At 36.3% G+C, this 18465-nt stretch overlaps 1 protein-coding gene across 1 annotated transcript in view; it reads left to right on the top strand.

The window, feature by feature from the left end:
• The window catches only part of eys (eyes shut homolog), a 200970-nt gene that overhangs the window by 96995 nt on the left and 85510 nt on the right, over positions 1–18465 (top strand). The window contains exons 27-32 of the mRNA XM_016668551.1: positions 263–370; positions 2074–2219; positions 8481–8652; positions 8997–9075; positions 9492–9691; positions 14842–14970. Coding sequence (XP_016524037.1) covers positions 263–370; positions 2074–2219; positions 8481–8652; positions 8997–9075; positions 9492–9691; positions 14842–14970 — 834 coding nt within the window. The remainder of the gene's footprint in view (positions 1–262; positions 371–2073; positions 2220–8480; positions 8653–8996; positions 9076–9491; positions 9692–14841; positions 14971–18465) is intronic.

The raw sequence follows: 18465 nt of genomic DNA, 5'->3' as shown, positions 1-18465 counted from the left end.
CCCAAATATGTCTTCCATCATTATTCTTGTCTTCTTTCTAGACAGTCAGGCTTCAGGTTTAGTTAAACACTTAGTATTCATGTTTGTTTTTAGGTGTGTTAAAGGCAATTAGACTAAATTTGATAGGTAATTAATCTCAGTGAATCCTACTCTTGTTTATTTTTTGCCATCTGCTTGTGTACGCAGGAAACATAAACTTCCTTTTTTTTTTTTTTGGTCTGAGACAAAATGTCAATATCAAAAGATTTTTTTTCTCTTCCAGGTGTGATTGTCAGATGGGATTTTCTGGCCTTCTCTGTGAGGAAGACATCAATGAATGTGCCTCCAACCCTTGCAGCAATGCAGGCATCTGTCAGGACCTTGTAAATAAGTTAGTATGAATATAATATCCGTTTTTGTTTATTTCCGTTTATTCCGTTTTGCTTAGGCTTTGCACCTCAGCTGTTTTTCATGATGTTGTTTAAAAAAACAAACAAACATTGCGTGTATCAGTAAGAAGCAGGCAATATTAATTTCATGAGTTTGCTTTGAAATCAAACAAACTAAATCATTTTCCAAAGCAAACATTTGTGGCCGTGGCGTTTCTCTTCAAAGCCTTTTGCTTTATATAACAAGCCTGCATTCATCCTTGACACACATAAGCTTCCCTTCTATAGACAGAGTGAATTCAGCAGGAACACATCATGTATCTAGATTGGTCTGTACTCCACCGGTGCTTCTTTCTGCTGTGCTTAATGGGAGCCCTGAGGCTTCAAGACTTAGTCGGACAGATGGGAAGAGAAGTCCCAGGGCCAATTTGAGTCCTAAACGGCTGGTCTTCAGATCGTATCCCTGTCATGACTTTGTTCCCATGCGACCCGTCCTGGCTCAGAGCACTCTCCTGGTTGCACAGTCCAGGGAGTTCACGTTGGGTGTGTTTCAGAGCTGCCTAATCCACACCCTCATCTCCACCTTCCCTTCCCTGAGCCAAGAAGGTCAATTTTTGCCATGATGATGAGTCACTCTTTGTAGCATTATCTGCAAACCCCGGTCTCATGTGTACACGTCCTTAAGATAGTTTGATCCTGGCTACACGGGCCAAAAGTGCAGGCTGTGAAAGCAGTGATCGAACTAGTGCAGCCTTAAAAATGTCTCTAATGGGAAGCTCTGAGGAGACGAAAACATAGTTTAGCATACTGCAAAAATTAGATGAGATACCCCTGGTTTCATTTAATATAAACATGTTAAGATTTTAGCATGGAGGTGTCTAATTGTGTTCTTTCTTATTACTCTAAACACACAATAACTATCTCCTTGGAGATGTGTGTTTATGTGAAAGCAGTTTCACAGAGGAATCTGATTGAATAAGCTATGTCAGCATCATTTTAATTAAACTGCACACAGGGAACATTCCTGTCCCATTGTTACAGTTTTTGCAGATTTGCTTGACAACAGAGGAAAGCTGCATTATCTTTTGTTTTAGAGTGTTTCAAATGGAAACGAATGCTATTTTGCACATATTGTTTTGCTACTATCATATTTTGTGATAGATCAGCTTGAAGTAGCACCTCATTGTGATATGATAGGAAAAATACTCTTTTCTGAAAGGTTTGCTGAGCTTCCGTATGCTGCCCACAGTATTTGTTAGCAGTTTGAGCTTTTTGATCTCTTACATCTTTTTGCATCTAAGACATTCATTTTCAGGCTTTGACACAGATCTGAATTTTGACTGGCCGATTTAAGGCCCATTTAAGTAAAGTCCCAGTTTTTGATAAAGGCCAGACTTGCAGAGTATATTAGTGCATATTGCGTTATTTACATAATTGTCCTTAAACTTTACAATTATTTAAAACTTTGTTTTAGTTTATGACATGATTGCACATGGTTGTAATTTTTTAAATATAAAAAAAAGTTTAGTGGGTGTGCATGCAAAATGTATGTACAGTGCATGTACACCCACTAAACATGTACTGTGACCTTTTGCATGGCACTTTACATACAATCCTATAACGGGTTTATATTACTTTTGAGGCTTCTGGTCTCTGGAGGATTCTACCTTATTCCTATCATTTAGTGTTATCACTTCCTCCTCAGGTTCCACTGCGTTTGCCCTTCTGGTTATTTTGGAGTGTTGTGTGACCTGGATGTGAACGAGTGTGAAGTCTCACCTTGCCTACATGAGGGCATCTGTATCAACACGCCCGGAGGCTTCAAGTGCATCTGCCGGCCTGGATACACAGGTACCCGCTTTGCCCTCAGGTGACATGAAGATCAATATGAGGGCCCAAAATGCTTATCATGATGGCTAGGGCAGCTGCATGGTATTGACACAGCTCTGACACAGATCTGGCTTAGTGTTTCAAAATAATAAGATTCATAATATCTGCTTTTAATTAACCTGCTGCTGCTTCAAGATAGTTTTTTTTTCTTTTTAAACTAACCACATAAATTCTCATCAGCTATCTGATTTAATTTAGGCTTTTAGTTAGCTTTATTTCAGTTTATTAATCTATTTAGTTTCGATGGCTATCCCTAGCTCCTTCTGATTCATTAGTTTCATATTCTGCTCCAGTAGATATTGAGTTATTTTAGATCAAGTATATTTTGTACGTGTGTGTTGGTGCACCGTCCAAAGCTGATTCCTGTCAGGTACGGCGAAGATTAATTTCATTTTTCTTCCACACTGTATCATCAATTTATCCTTTCCCAGTTCAGAAAAGGTGGGAAATCTCAGAGGTATTGCCACTCTAGAGAGCAGAACCTGACACGCATGGCCCAATTCCCACAGAAGCTGCTTTTATTATTAGGCCTACACACACCATAGTACAAGTCATTACTTTTTCTGTTGCTCTAAGCTCATCTGAGGAAACGGGGTCCCCCAAGAGAGCGAGCAGCCGGGGGATACAGGTTCAGATTGGCTCAAGCCAACCAGAACTCGTACAAAATATTTACCCGTCTAACATGTGCAGCAGCACTGCAACTTTGAATTTCTTGTTTTATTTGGTTGTAGCTGCATGTTGCTATGATATTAAGATTAATTTCAGCTTTGCACGATGACTCATGCAGAAGTATTTTAATTGAAACTGATGAAACGTCTCTCTGCTTTGGTGGGATAATACACCGTGGTGGCTTAAAACGCTGTAACTCATTGTGTCACTTCACAGTATTGCCCGTTATTGAGCTCAGCCATCAGGGAATTTGAGGGAGAACTTTTTTTTTTTTGCATATCAACTGCCACAAATAATTTCAACTGTAGCAGCTGAAGCTGCTTCCTAATAAATCGGTCTGGTGCTGTGTCTGTTTACTTGTGATGCGATTAAGCTAAGATGACACTTTATTTTCACCTGCTTCACCGCCTGCTTTGAGGTTTTATGCAGCCCTCTCTTTTTGCTGCTGTTTTATCACACTTGATTTTAGGTTGTCTTTGGAAAAGGACACTTCAATACCTAAAGGGCTTTTNCTCTGAAGTGTAAAGGTTTGTTTTGTCAGATTTGGCAGATTTGACAGCTGCATAGATTTCTGCTGACAGATTAATATTTAGAACATTTCACTTAAGAGCCTCTGCAGTGCCTGCAATATATTTTTGGACTGCACGTACTGTAGATGTCATGTTGTATTTGGGGGTCATAAGTCACTGCAGCAACATGATTAATGGCTGATCTTGTTTATATAAATCACAGTTTAAGCACAGTATTCATCACCTTCTGTTTTCTCTTCTTCACCCATCATTAGTGAGCAGGCTCCCTTGAGTTATTGTACAGTGCAATCAGCACATTGTAGCTGTTTCCTCGGTCAGCACATTGTTGGATGTTGATGTTCCAGCTTTTGCTGTGTTTGTTTCAGTTTTTGTTGTTAATGCTTTCAGAAATTCAATCTTTGCTGAATGAAGTTAGAAAAAAAAAGAAAAAAAAAACAGTGGTAATGTCTGCCTTTGCCACAGTGTGTCCATTTCTATTTCATTTTATTTCATCGAATAACTTTCTTGCCTGTGTACCCTTTTCCACTGTGCACCATTTAGGAGTCAATTATAAACCTGGATTTTTGCACTGTAAGTCAACAAGTACGTGTCATTTTATGGTTTATAACAGTTGTTTTCTTAGAAGCAGAACGGAGAAAGATATGCAGGCAGTCAAGCTTTATTATTCACTCCAGCAAACTGGTTTAAGAAAATATAATCAAAGAATAGATTATTTGCTTTGCTTTTCTTTCATGAGCAGTAATATGCAAGAAATTACTTAGGGTTTAAAATTGTCATCTCCCACAAAAGAAGCTGACTCTACAGAAACATCTACAAGTGATATTAACTTTGTCAAGTCTTAAGTCTAATTAATGAAATTAACCTTCTCTCACTGTATACATGCCATTTAGTATACCTATACCATTGCATTGCCTCAGTGCTGTTTTGTAGTGAGCACTTTAAAACGTGGGTTGCTGTGATTATGATTCTACAACTAACGTAAAGTGATTTTAAAAGCTGTGCTCTGTGGTCTTCTTAGATGTACTTTTTTTTTTTTTGCTTATTATGCTTTCTTTCCATTTAGAAGTTTACACAAATATTGCTGTCCTTTTTAAGCTGTTTGTGAAAGCTAGCAGGTTAATTTACCACATTTGACTTAAATGGAAGGTCTTGTAAGATGCACCTCAAGCATTCTGCTTCCTTTTGTGACATTACAGGAAAATCATAAGACCTCAGGCAAGATATAAGAGAAGAAAAATTTGGACCCCCATCATTTTTTTTTTCTCAGGCAAAATTCCCAGATGCCTGAAGCTAAACAATTATATGCAAGTATAAGTACCATGTGAATGTCCTTCCTTCACATCTTTCTAGGGACTGGTTCTTTAAATGCCTTCCTCAACAAAGACCTTGAATTATAAAGACGTGTCCTGTAGTGTGATGGTACTGAAGTTGAATTATTTGGTTATAATGACCATTGGAAGAAAGTAAAGCTTCAAAGCCTGTGAACACCATCTCAGTGTCCCAGAGTGACTTAATGATAGCGAAGGTAAGCTTTTGGATTGGTCATTGCAAATCTGTGAGTAGAACTGGAAAGATGTGAGAGAGCGAGGCAGCCTACAAGGCCAACTCCGTTACACCAGTTCTGTTAGGAGGAAATGGGGCAGAATTCGAGCAAAGCGAACTGTTGTGAGATGTTCGTAGAACTATGTAAACATTGGAGTACGAGGAAAGCTTAAATATTTCTCTGAAAGACTATCTTGCTCATTATTCTTGCATTTAGCAAGTAGAAATATGTGTAATTTGAACTGACCTAACACTTAAAAAGCTTAGTTTGATCCTGTGTTTGTTTTTCATACAATATGTGTAAAAGAAAAATCCAGTTTCAGCAGAGCATGTCAATGAGGAAGGCATCAATTTTAAAATAAAAATCTGACAGAGACTTGGATGAAGTGTCCATACCTAATTCTGCCCACTCAAAAATCAGGCAAGCATTGGTATATTGAATAAATCAATAATGCCTGCATAAATTATGAAGCCATTTAAACCTTAGCACCCTTAAAAACGATTTTTTTTTTCTGATTTATGTGAAGCTGCTGACTGGAGCAGTAAAGTCCAAGGCTCTTTAATGGTGATTTTTATCTTAAATCATTGATGAGCCTTTCTTTTTTAGGTATAGAGTGCAGTCTGTTCTTAAGTTAAAATTTTATAAGGGGTACTGTTCAGAGGTGCTGGTTACAGGGAGTGTCATGTAAATCCTGCAGAAGTTTCTTATTAGTCGAAACAAGGCCTGTTAAACTTCAAGTTCTTTGTTTAAATGCTTTGAGTTATTCTATAACAGCAAATCTGGTATTTCTACGATGGCGAAGTAACCGCAAAGCTGCAAGTGTGAGCATATCAGTTCTCTTTAATAAGTGCAAATGTGCTTTATAGTACAGTCAAGCATTTATACCTCAAGTCTACCTAAGCCAAGAAATATCAGTTGTCTTCATGTAGAGCCTAACCCTGGAGCAGTCACAAACTATTTTAAAATCTCACGTTTGCTTGGATATTATTTGAGACATCTGTCACTCTTGTAATTTTTTTTTATTTAAGTAAGGTTTTCTCTACTTTTTTTTTTTTTACATTGATTTTGAATCTCTTTGGTAGTGTTTTTCTTTATCGAGGATGTTTTAGGTTAAAATATCCATATGATTTGTAATATTACAAATGTGTACGCTACAAAGCCAGTTTGTTCCCATAAAATCTGAACTTTGCATAACCATCCACAAATGGGAAACTGCAATATATTACGAATCATCATGTGTTCGTAGTCTTAATTAAACATTTGTCCGGGATTTGAATTGAGTATAAACTGTTGTTATTGTTGAGATTGTTTTTTTTTTCTTACTTCTAAAACGCCTACGCCCGTCGACTTCAAAGTGCCTGTTTTATTAGACAAGCCAAGTAAAGCCCAAAGACATTTAGAGTCATCAAAAATGGATAAAAGCAGAATGTTCTTTCACAGGCTGGTGCCACTGAATATCTGGGATGTTTGTGTATTAAATAACTTAAATGTGTAATTTAAACATTAGGGTTTTTAAAGATGAGTTTTCTTTCTGTTTATCAAGGAATTTAGCTCTCACCCCACAAACATATTAAACTTGCAAGAACTGAATAAATAAGAATAAATTTAGCCAAACAACCATCATAGCAAAAATATTGCTACGGATCTTTTTCCATCCTTAGAACATTCTGAGCTAATTTTGATTAAAAAAAAAAAAGAAATCACTGTTCAGTGAGTTTGACCTGCTTTGGTGTAAAAAAATTTGATGTTGTACCATAGCAAGACTTTTATAATAAAGATAGTTTCATGTATAGAGGCAAAACATGAGTTTAATAAGAGAGTTGAAGAATCAAGAAGTCTTTTTATCCTCTGGAATGCAACATGCTCATGTTTACCATTCCTGCCAGGCTGTGTGATCACTCCATATCAAAGGTTACTACAGAGATCATAAAGGAAAAACATATCTTGCTGCCAACGCGGTTTTATCTGGACAGAGTGCTCTTTGTAAGACGCAGGAATCCGGATTGTAAGAACCTCTTTTATTAACTGATTGAATTTGTTGTATTTTCTGAATGGCAGTTTGAGTTTACTGACTCGTACTATGGAAAAAATAAAAGAAAATGAAGGCGAAGAATCAACACCAGAACCGTGTAGGTCAAAGTTAATCATTTTCACAACGGTTTTGCTTTTGATAAAAAATATATATTTTATTTGTCTATGTAGAACATCTTAGAAAACAGTGGATGCAAACTTCCTACACAACCCTGTCACCTTTAGTTATGTAAAAAAAAACAAAAAACGAGAACATAAAAAAATAAAACAAAAATACTTGCATAATCTGCCAAGCTACCCCTCTCCCTCCATTCCTCTCTTTCTCACTTTCTCTCTCGACAAACATATTGCCACTATTCCATAAAGGTTGATTTTCAGAGTGTGCAGCATGAGCTCTGCTGTCATCAGATTCTGCCTTGATTTGAGTAATATCCCCACTTGAAAGGGATCGATGTACCTGTGCAGTTTTCACAACTGGATTCCACTGAAAGACCAGGTTATCTTTTAGCTTCCATTAGTTATCAGTACATCACAAAAACAATTTTCTTTGTTAGCTGGTCAGAAAGAAAGTGAACACATTTAAACAACTTTTTGAAAAGAATAAATAATTACATTAAAAATATGTTTGCGTCTTATAATATTAGTGCCTGTATTGTTTAAGTTTGACATTATTTTCATTTAAACTGCAAAGAAAACAAAACACTGTGGATCACAACCTCTAAGTGCTTCAATAGAGTCAAATGAACAAAATGCTCAATAACTTAATTTTTTTTTTTTTACTTTAAAGTGATTACTTAATTTTTTACATTTCAAATGTTTATTCACAATTATATCAAATATAAATAATTGTGGCTTTATTTACAAATATATAAATTACTTTAACTTAAATTATTAATTTTTTTTTTATTGTTTAATTTATACATGATTTAAATCTAAATATTTCTGGATCTCTCCCAACTTTTTACTTTTTCTTTTGATTAAAAAATATCAAAAAAACACCCACTTTTTGATTTAAGTTTGAAGTGTTGGTCCGTCATATAAAATTCAGGTAAATATATTCAAGTTTGTTTTTTGTAACGTGACAAAGTAAAATGTTGCAGAGGTGTGAATACTTTTAAAAAGGCACCATAAAGCACCGTAAAGCACCGTAAAGGACGTAGTCTCCATTTATCTCCCATTGGCAAACTAAGAAACCTGAGAACTTAACCAAGGTTAACTTACATTATCACATGTTGTTTAATTTTAAAAAGTTTAACGTACCTAGAACATTGGTTTGAGCCCAGATGTCACAAAATAATTGAACCTTTTTCCTCTTAATAGAACAGAAATTGTCTGTAATCCTTACTGCCCTTGAGCTCAGTTGTTGCTGTTTTGTATAGATAGCATATGGTTTGTCTTTGTTAGAATACTAAAACACACTCTCTTTTTTTTTTTTTTTCTCCCCCCCAGGGTTACGGTGTGAAGTGAACATCAATGAGTGTATTTCTAGTCCATGCCAAAATGGTGGAAGATGTATTGATGGGCCTAATCAATATCACTGCTGGTGTCCTGATGGCCTCATTGGGCTCCACTGTGAGTCCAACGTTGATGAATGCATGTCAGCACCTTGTCTTCATGGAAGGTGCAAACTTTTCACTGTCTTTCAAAAAAGAATGAGAAAAATGTTGCCAGCAGGAAATGTTTCATAATTAATAAACAGGAAATGTTTCATAATTAATAAACAGGAAATGTGTCATAATTAATAAGCTAATGCGATCTAGTGCATCCTCTTGTGGTGCTTAAATTGTGACCCTTAACTTGGCTAAAGAGAAACTACTACTACATTCAAAATACTATATATTCCCTCTTTAAGAATTTTCCAAAACTATTCAGAAATAAAGCTTGAAAGAAAAAAAAAAGTCTCTTGAATTTTTTTCCTCCTCACTACAGGACCCAGTTTTGACCTTGTCTGTTTTCTTCTCTCAGCTGCAAAGATGGAATAAATTCATACACCTGCTTTTGTGAGACGGGGTGGATCGGCAGCAGATGTGAAACAAACATTGATGTGAGTTTAGCTTAATTAATAAACCTGCTGGGTGTTCTGCAGAAAATGCCAGGAGAATTGTGTAGTCTTTGCATGGCCTTTGGTATCATTACCTCTATTGACTTTTGTGCAAGATAAGTCAATTGCACTACCAGGATCATGTAAACATTGTACAAATACCTGATTAAAAGGAATTGCTTAGTCTAATGCCTAATTGATTTAAACCAAAGCTCTCTGCTGGACTCTAGAGATAAAACATAGAATTGCTTGCAGGCATTATGTAGCTTTAATACATAAACTGATGATTTTCATATTAACTGTTGAAAGATGAATTTATTGGGTGTTTCTTACCTCAAAATCTGAAATAGTACAACATCTTCAACGTTGTAGCTATTTTTGACCAGGCGGTTCTCATTTCCACCTTCTATATCTTTCAGGACTGTGCCCTCAATCCCTGTTTGAATGGAGGCTCATGTGTAGATCTCATTGATAAATACGCATGCTTCTGTCTGGATGGGTTCACAGGAAAGACTTGTGAAAATGACATAGATGTTTGCAGAGACACCGCTTTAAATGTCCCACTGTGCTTCAATGGAGCCACTTGCCTTGATGGCGAAGGATCAAATTTCACTTGCATGTAAGTTTCCACAGAATCTGTTCTAATGATCTGCAAATATTCTACATCGATGGACAAAGAAGAAAATAGTTCAAATGACATTTTGCTGAATCTTTTTGCGAATACCTGTCGGCCTAATACAGCTCAGTAGTTATATGAAACTACTAAACATGACTAGTTTTGATTTTTAGGGATATTTGCAATGGTCTAGCCTAAAGTAAATTTTCAGTTCTTACCGGCAAGCTGACCTGCTAGCTGGGCTCTATTGTGTACAGTGTGCAGTTCTTCCCAGTGTTTGGCCTTGACTTAGATTTATTGCCATGTGGCACTTTGGGTAGTGTGGTTGTTGAGTCAAAACCATTTATTGAATATCAAAGCGTTTGACAACAAAGCAGATTGTTAAATGTCCAGTTTTTGCTCTCCTAAAATCCACTAACACTGTAAGCCATGTTAAAAATGACTTTCTGTTTTTTTGTATCACCTTAACTTATTTACTTAGGGGAAAAAAACTGGGTGTTTTGGTGAGTAGGTTTTGTTTATATGACAAAAAGCCACTCAAAAAGTGCAAAAGAATTTCCCACCAATTCAACAACAGTTTGCACCATACAGATTTATTCTGCAACAAGCAATTTTAAATTCAAAATTGTATTTCTAATTTGTTGGTGGCAGACTTAAATTTAGGTTCTTAGCATAGAAGGGTTTTTATCCATATAAATTGCCTTGTGTTACTTTTTCTTCTCATCCTAATGTTTTATCAAGTTAATCTGGTTTTTAACACCCCGCTGAATTCCTGTAGTTTCCAAAGTTATAGTTTTAAAACACAATGACTTTGGAGGACTAAATCTTAAAGTAGCCAGGAAATGGGTAACATTTTCAACCTCTTAAAACATTTCTTCATTTTGCAACCAGCTTTTGTGGAGTCACTGCAATTTCTGGACTATGAGCCACTACTATTTTTTTCACGCGCTTTGAACACTGCATTAATAGAAAGCTTTTACCAACGGGTTTCGAGAGGCTCGACTTCCGCGTGTTGAAGAGAACAGCACAAGCTCAAAAATGAGACGAAAGTTATTGAGAAAGACAAGAACAGATGAACTGAAGTGATTGAGGCCATGGAGGATATTGTCCGAGGGCACACACAAGAACCGTCAACGCACCTGACCCACATTAATTAACACAACCTCATCCACAACACGCATCATGCGCGTGGTGCACAAAACCAGCACAATGCACCTGACAGATATAGACCATATGTGTGCTGTGTGTATGTTGGATACACACATGGCACACAGAAACAGCAACTTCACACCCCACACCTGACGCTCAGTTCCTGACCTACACAAATAGGCCGAGTGCGACGCGCATCGGGCACAAAAGCGGCGCATCTGATCCACACAAGGCCTAATGCATACAATGTAATGCAGGTACACACACGTATGCGTACATACCGATTTGTTACAGATTACAATGAATAATAAAGAAAGAAATCATTGTCTACGTAACTGAAGTGAATTTTCTTCCTGCAGGTTTCCAATCGAAGAGGAGTAAGTGAAGTTACAATATTTGGCTAATTTCTATTCTTTTGGCAAACCATTCAACCAAATTTAATGGTTTAGAAGTCTGTTGACTCATTTTTAGTTGGCTTCACTGCACAGACAAATTTAGCTTATGGAAAAAGCATCAGCTGGAAAATAAACAATACATTCGTTTAGGATGTGTGTGTGCCCAACCCCACAAATGCACATAGTAGAGGACGTTTTGACGCAAAAAATCATTTAAAAAAATTCCAAAGTTATGTTAATAATAAAAGAGAAAAAAATAATATCAAATAATTATAATAAAATTGTTTTTAAAAATCTCAAAGGAAAACCTCAAGGTATGCACAATATGGACATGTGCAGCTTATAGACAAGTGCAGCCTATGAATGTTCCCTGTTTATGTTTGGGGTTTTTTCTTTTAAAGTTAGTGGTTGTGGCTTTTATTCAGGTGCACTCAAGTGCCTAAATTAGTTTTTTAAATCATAAAAGCCAGTGTTAGATTTCTAACCACTCTAAACAATTTTCTAAGTAGCATGTCTTTAGAGAACAATTAAAATCAGTCAGACCTGTAAATTTTGAAGTTAAAAATGTGAACAAAAATATCAGTAAGATATTCTTGGAACAAGCTGATCAATGGAAATTGCAAATACCCTAGTAAACCAATGTACAGTCCCATTTCTTGAAATTCTTATTATAAAACACATCTTAATTTTTTTTCAAAGTTGAAATCGTTGTCGGTGATGACACACAGTTCCAATTAAAAATGCATCCAGTGTAATAATAATTGTGCTTCGGTACATCTGTGCACATGCATCAGTCCTCCAGGTTGTTTGCAAGTGAATCATTACTTTTTAATTGCCACCATGCTATGTCTTGAGTGATGAAGTGTATCTAGATGCAAGATAAATGCAGGCAGAGTATGCCAATTTGACACAGCAGATCCCTGGTTGCTGTACAGTTAATTACTTTGCCTAACCTTGTGTTGTTGTACTGTTATATGCTTGATGTCATGATTTATATGACAATGAATACTGCAACTCCAAAGAGGTTGTTGCTGTTTGCAGTGTTAAGTGATGACGCAGTGGACTGCCTTAGCAGTATGTTTCAAATTATCCCCTGCTCATTTAGTGCTTGTTTCTGTAGATTAGACTACAGGGATGCATTATGGGTTATGAATTTTCAGAGAAATGAATGTGCTGTTGTTATTTCACTTGAATGAAGAGGAGCTGTAAAGAGCAAAAGACTAAAATCATTTGACACTGTTATGTCCTACTCAATAAATGTCTGATATAACACAGTCTCTCCAAAAAGATGATCTGTCAGATGGTAATTTTATGGGTGTAGATTGCAGTATAAAACATTTATTCCCGATTTTCGATATTGTATTTTATATCGTTCAGATTTGACTTTATAAGGGATGTAAAATTACCTAAATGAGGCTTTAGGTCCCATAAACCCAAACAGACTTCATAATTTTTCCTTTTCACTTTCTGTTTTGACCTACTGCAGTCTTTCTTATTGTCTAGCATTTTGTCTTGTTCCCAGTTGAAAATTTCCCAGGGAGGTCAAAGCCTTAGATTTTTGCCCTTCCTGCCCTCAAATTTGCAGTCGCTTTGATGTGTAATCAGGCCCTCTGTCCATCTGGAAAATCTCAGTTCTTCACCAGTGTGTAAAGACACATTGGGATTGACGTGCAGAATTAAATGCTCCCTTTACTTTCCCAATCAGTCAGTTATGTTTGTATATCTTTTTCATTTCTTCAAATAACACTGGATTAAACAAGTTGTTGGAATTCAAACAACGGATATTCTTTAGAACAGATTATTCCAAAATCGTCTTATGATTTACATTTCAAAATCTGCAGCCTACTTGGTAGTAAGGATACAATTTCACAGCTGCAGTCATTACTTTGTCCATGTTTTATGGATGCAAAGTATAACCTATTATACCAGACATCTCTGCTGGGCTCTTTTTTGACTGTGAAATATTGTCGAGCGTGCACTTTCATCTGGTTTGTTTTTAATGTTAGAAGGCAATAAAAAAGAATAATTGGTTTCCAATAAGGCAAGTTACTGAAAAAGCAAGTTTATTCTACCGAGATGGCATGCAAACCTATTCTTGACAAATGCAGTTAAAGGGAAATAGCCAGAGGTGCACTTCCTTTAAAAATACTGTGTAGTTATTATAAATTAGCAGAAGGATACAAAAAAAAAATCAGCAAAATAAGACATTTTTAAACAGCTTACTAAACAGTATGTTTTTTTTTTTTGCATAGTAAACATCTGAGTCACCGATGTCACAGCAAGTCTAATGGACAGACACCAGATGGAGAAAATAATCATAAACATCTAACCCCTTCATGGATTTCTACTTAATTTGCTAGCTTTACTAAACATAAAGTTGGGTGAGCAACTTTAGATGGATTCCAGGATAGATTGTGAAGCAATTTCTCACAGTCAGTTGGCCTTTTTTTTTTTTTTTTCCCCAGTAAAAATACAACTCAGTATTCCATTGCGTTTGATCTAAAGTATAACTTTATTGGTACGAAAGCCATCACTCATCCTGTTTTTGCAGCTCTTATTTGGGACTTATTGCAGCTCATTTTTGAGTGATATTTTGAACAGAACTTGTTTTGTCTTGCATCCCTTCCCAAGAGTTCTGCTCTGGTGTTCTTGTGACTATGAACCCAGATACACTGTCCTGCATGTTTTATGTGTCCCTTCTCAAGCACAAGTGATTCAAATGATTGCGTCACCTTCTTAGCATGCCTCCAACTGTGGCAGAATTGGTTAACCACCTTTTAATTTCAGTCAGGTGTGAAACAGCAGGGTAACGCGTAAAACATGCTTTATGGTGGGTCATGAGGACCAGGGCTGGGGGCCTCTTCTCGAGTGGACACCTCATATGACCCATTGAGCCACCAACTCCAGTTTAAATATTAAGGTAGGATTTGTTATCCAAGAAGGAAGTGGAATTCACCCATTTCAAAATTTTACTTTCATTTTATAGGCTAATTTCTAATACCCTTGAACATGTAGTTTCATATTGTACTTTTATCAACACTTAATTTTTATTATGTATTCCATCCAACTCCTCCAGACGCCTCTTCTCCTCAGGTCCCTGTCAGCGCATCATAATGTTTTTGTCCCTCCATGTTTCTGAAGATTTTCTGCCCTGGTGAATATCCCCTGCAGTCTTCACAGCCTCATTTGATTTTTCATTTCATTTTATTTACATTATATACAGGACATTCTTATTAATCCAAAGACATAAAGAGGTGAGAGTCTTGGGACTCTGTACAGAGACTGCTACTCATAGTGGCGTATTAATAAATGGGATATTGTAAATATAGTTCTGATGATAAATAGATCAAACTTTTACCACTTTTATTTTATGCTATGTTGTCATCCGCTTCATCCCCAACCCCCAAATTAATTTGATTTACGCTCACTAAATACCTTATCTAAAAAAAAAAAACAAATAACTGATGAATAAAATATATAACGTTTTCTTTATTTTGTATTTGTTGCAAAACTTAGCAGTTCTTGGACACAGCTTGGCAGATCCACAAAAATGAAGTGACAGCACAGTGAGACTGCCTAATAGTTTTCCAAACTGTCATGTTTTTTTAGCTGTCCACCAGGTTTCATGGGGGATTTCTGTGAAGTGGATGTTAACGAATGTTGCTCAGCGCCATGCCAGAACAGCGCTGTTTGCCAAGATCTTATTAATAGCTATGTCTGCCACTGCAGGTCAGGTGAGTCATTCTGATATCCTGTGATTTTTCTCGGTTTGCCTCGAAATAAGGCAGCAGTTTTCTTTTTCGTTTTTTTTTTTTTTTTCCCACCTCTTTGTAGATCTTTTACAGGCAGCGTTTCCAGCTTATGTGTGTGGATACTAAAACAGAACTTAAATAGCAACATGTTTTTCTAAGTCAACAAGAACATCTTAGTCTCCATCATGTCCCAGATGTGGTAGAAGAGTTTATCAGTTCTAGTTTCTTGCAGATCATCCTGTGGAAAAGGCCACTCAAACGTGGCTATGATACCTGCATAGTTAACCTTCCCTAAAGAGTGAAATTTCCTGTCATCCAGTACAAAAAAAAAAAAGACAGTGATTAAAGAACGAAATGACCTTAACTCGTTGAAATGGATGTGACATCTTACTCTTTAGTGAAAGCCTTTTCTTGTCCCTGTTTGTGTNCCCTATAGATTCTTAGTTGGACAAATTTGGAAATTTACCTGTGATTTTTACACATTGTTATGTTTGGATCTAATCCATGCTATTAGCTGTTGGAATGAGTGTTTGGATTCTCACTCTGCTCTCAGCTAAACCTCTGCCCACAAGTTTGCACATAATCTTAACAGGTTTTCCTGCAGTATTTAGTTTTATTTAGCTATGCCCATCTTCCCATCTGCTCTGAGCTGTTCCTACTGATAATGGACTGAGCTGTATTCTTTGAGATGTTCAAAGAATGCAGTTTGGATATTATTTTCCAACCTAACTCTGCTCGTAACCCTCCACAGCTTTACTCTTGACCTGTCGGCTTTGTACCTAGGTTTCTGTGATTCTGTTTGTTTGTTAGTCCAACAAACCAGAGTCCTTCAGAGAGTAGCTGTACAGTCAAATTTAATTGCACACAGGTGAAACCTATTCACAAAAAAATAGAGTTGATTGAACTAGACTGAATATATACAAACGACACTCTTTTCAAGTCTTTATTGGGGAAAAAAATGATTAGAATGGTGTAAAAAATTGTATTTAACTTCACAATTATGCACTAATGTGTGCAGTTCTACCATCTAAAATCCAATTAAAGTATTACAAAGTTTAAGGAGTGACAAAGTTTAAGGAGCATGTTTTTGCTGGGCACATCATGACCAATTTTAAAGGCATACAGTCATATTAAAGAACCCATTATTTTCTTTTTTTATGCAGTCAGTGTTTATTTTGCTAAGTTGTCTAACATAATCACATTTAATTATTCTATGTAGTAAGCCACAGTAATAATTTTCTTTCTGTCTTAGATACTCTGAAGTGTAAAGGTTTGTTTTGTCAGATTTGGCAGATTTGACAGCTGCATAGATTTCTGCTGACAGATTAATATTTAGAACATTTCACTTAAGAGCCTCTGCAGTGCCTGCAATATATTTTTGGACTGCACGTACTGTAGATGTCATGTTGTATTTGGGGGTCATAAGTCACTGCAGCAACATGATTAATGGCTGATCTTGTTTATATAAATCACAGTTTAAGCACAGTATTCATCACCTTCTGTTTTCTCTTCTTCACCCATCATTAGTGAGCAGGCTCCCTTGAGTTATTGTACAGTGCAATCAGCACATTGTAGCTGTTTCCTCGGTCAGCACATTGTTGGATGTTGATGTTCCAGCTTTTGCTGTGTTTGTTTCAGTTTTTGTTGTTAATGCTTTCAGAAATTCAATCTTTGCTGAATGAAGTTAGAAAAAAAAAGAAAAAAAAAACAGTGGTAATGTCTGCCTTTGCCACAGTGTGTCCATTTCTATTTCATTTTATTTCATCGAATAACTTTCTTGCCTGTGTACCCTTTTCCACTGTGCACCATTTAGGAGTCAATTATAAACCTGGATTTTTGCACTGTAAGTCAACAAGTACGTGTCATTTTATGGTTTATAACAGTTGTTTTCTTAGAAGCAGAACGGAGAAAGATATGCAGGCAGTCAAGCTTTATTATTCACTCCAGCAAACTGGTTTAAGAAAATATAATCAAAGAATAGATTATTTGCTTTGCTTTTCTTTCATGAGCAGTAATATGCAAGAAATTACTTAGGGTTTAAAATTGTCATCTCCCACAAAAGAAGCTGACTCTACAGAAACATCTACAAGTGATATTAACTTTGTCAAGTCTTAAGTCTAATTAATGAAATTAACCTTCTCTCACTGTATACATGCCATTTAGTATACCTATACCATTGCATTGCCTCAGTGCTGTTTTGTAGTGAGCACTTTAAAACGTGGGTTGCTGTGATTATGATTCTACAACTAACGTAAAGTGATTTTAAAAGCTGTGCTCTGTGGTCTTCTTAGATGTACTTTTTTTTTTTTTGCTTATTATGCTTTCTTTCCATTTAGAAGTTTACACAAATATTGCTGTCCTTTTTAAGCTGTTTGTGAAAGCTAGCAGGTTAATTTACCACATTTGACTTAAATGGAAGGTCTTGTAAGATGCACCTCAAGCATTCTGCTTCCTTTTGTGACATTACAGGAAAATCATAAGACCTCAGGCAAGATATAAGAGAAGAAAAATTTGGACCCCCATCATTTTTTTTTTCTCAGGCAAAATTCCCAGATGCCTGAAGCTAAACAATTATATGCAAGTATAAGTACCATGTGAATGTCCTTCCTTCACATCTTTCTAGGGACTGGTTCTTTAAATGCCTTCCTCAACAAAGACCTTGAATTATAAAGACGTGTCCTGTAGTGTGATGGTACTGAAGTTGAATTATTTGGTTATAATGACCATTGGAAGAAAGTAAAGCTTCAAAGCCTGTGAACACCATCTCAGTGTCCCAGAGTGACTTAATGATAGCGAAGGTAAGCTTTTGGATTGGTCATTGCAAATCTGTGAGTAGAACTGGGAAGATGTGAGAGAGCGAGGCAGCCCACAAGCCCGACTCCGTTACACCAGTTCTGTTAGGAGGAAATGGGGCAGAATTCGAGCAAAGCGAACTGTTGTGAGATGTTCGTAGAACTATGTAAACATTGGAGTACGAGGAAAGCTTAAATATTTCTCTGAAAGACTATCTTGCTCATTATTCTTGCATTTAGCAAGTAGAAATATGTGTAATTTGAACTGACCTAACACTTAAAAAGCTTAGTTTGATCCTGTGTTTGTTTTTCATACAATATGTGTAAAAGAAAAATCCAGTTTCAGCAGAGCATGTCAATGAGGAAGGCATCAATTTTAAAATAAAAATCTGACAGAGACTTGGATGAAGTGTCCATACCTAATTCTGCCCACTCAAAAATCAGGCAAGCATTGGTATATTGAATAAATCAATAATGCCTGCATAAATTATGAAGCCATTTAAACCTTAGCACCCTTAAAAACGATTTTTTTTTTCTGATTTATGTGAAGCTGCTGACTGGAGCAGTAAAGTCCAAGGCTCTTTAATGGTGATTTTTATCTTAAATCATTGATGAGCCTTTCTTTTTTAGGTATAGAGTGCAGTCTGTTCTTAAGTTAAAATTTTATAAGGGGTACTGTTCAGAGGTGC

The sequence above is a fragment of the Poecilia formosa genome, unplaced genomic scaffold, assembly GCF_000485575.1.
Source record: "Poecilia formosa unplaced genomic scaffold, Poecilia_formosa-5.1.2 Scaffold15, whole genome shotgun sequence".
NCBI lineage: Eukaryota > Metazoa > Chordata > Actinopteri > Cyprinodontiformes > Poeciliidae > Poecilia > Poecilia formosa.
The sequence above is the reverse complement of the archived record's forward strand: the minus strand, read 5'-3'. Positions and strand labels throughout refer to the sequence as shown.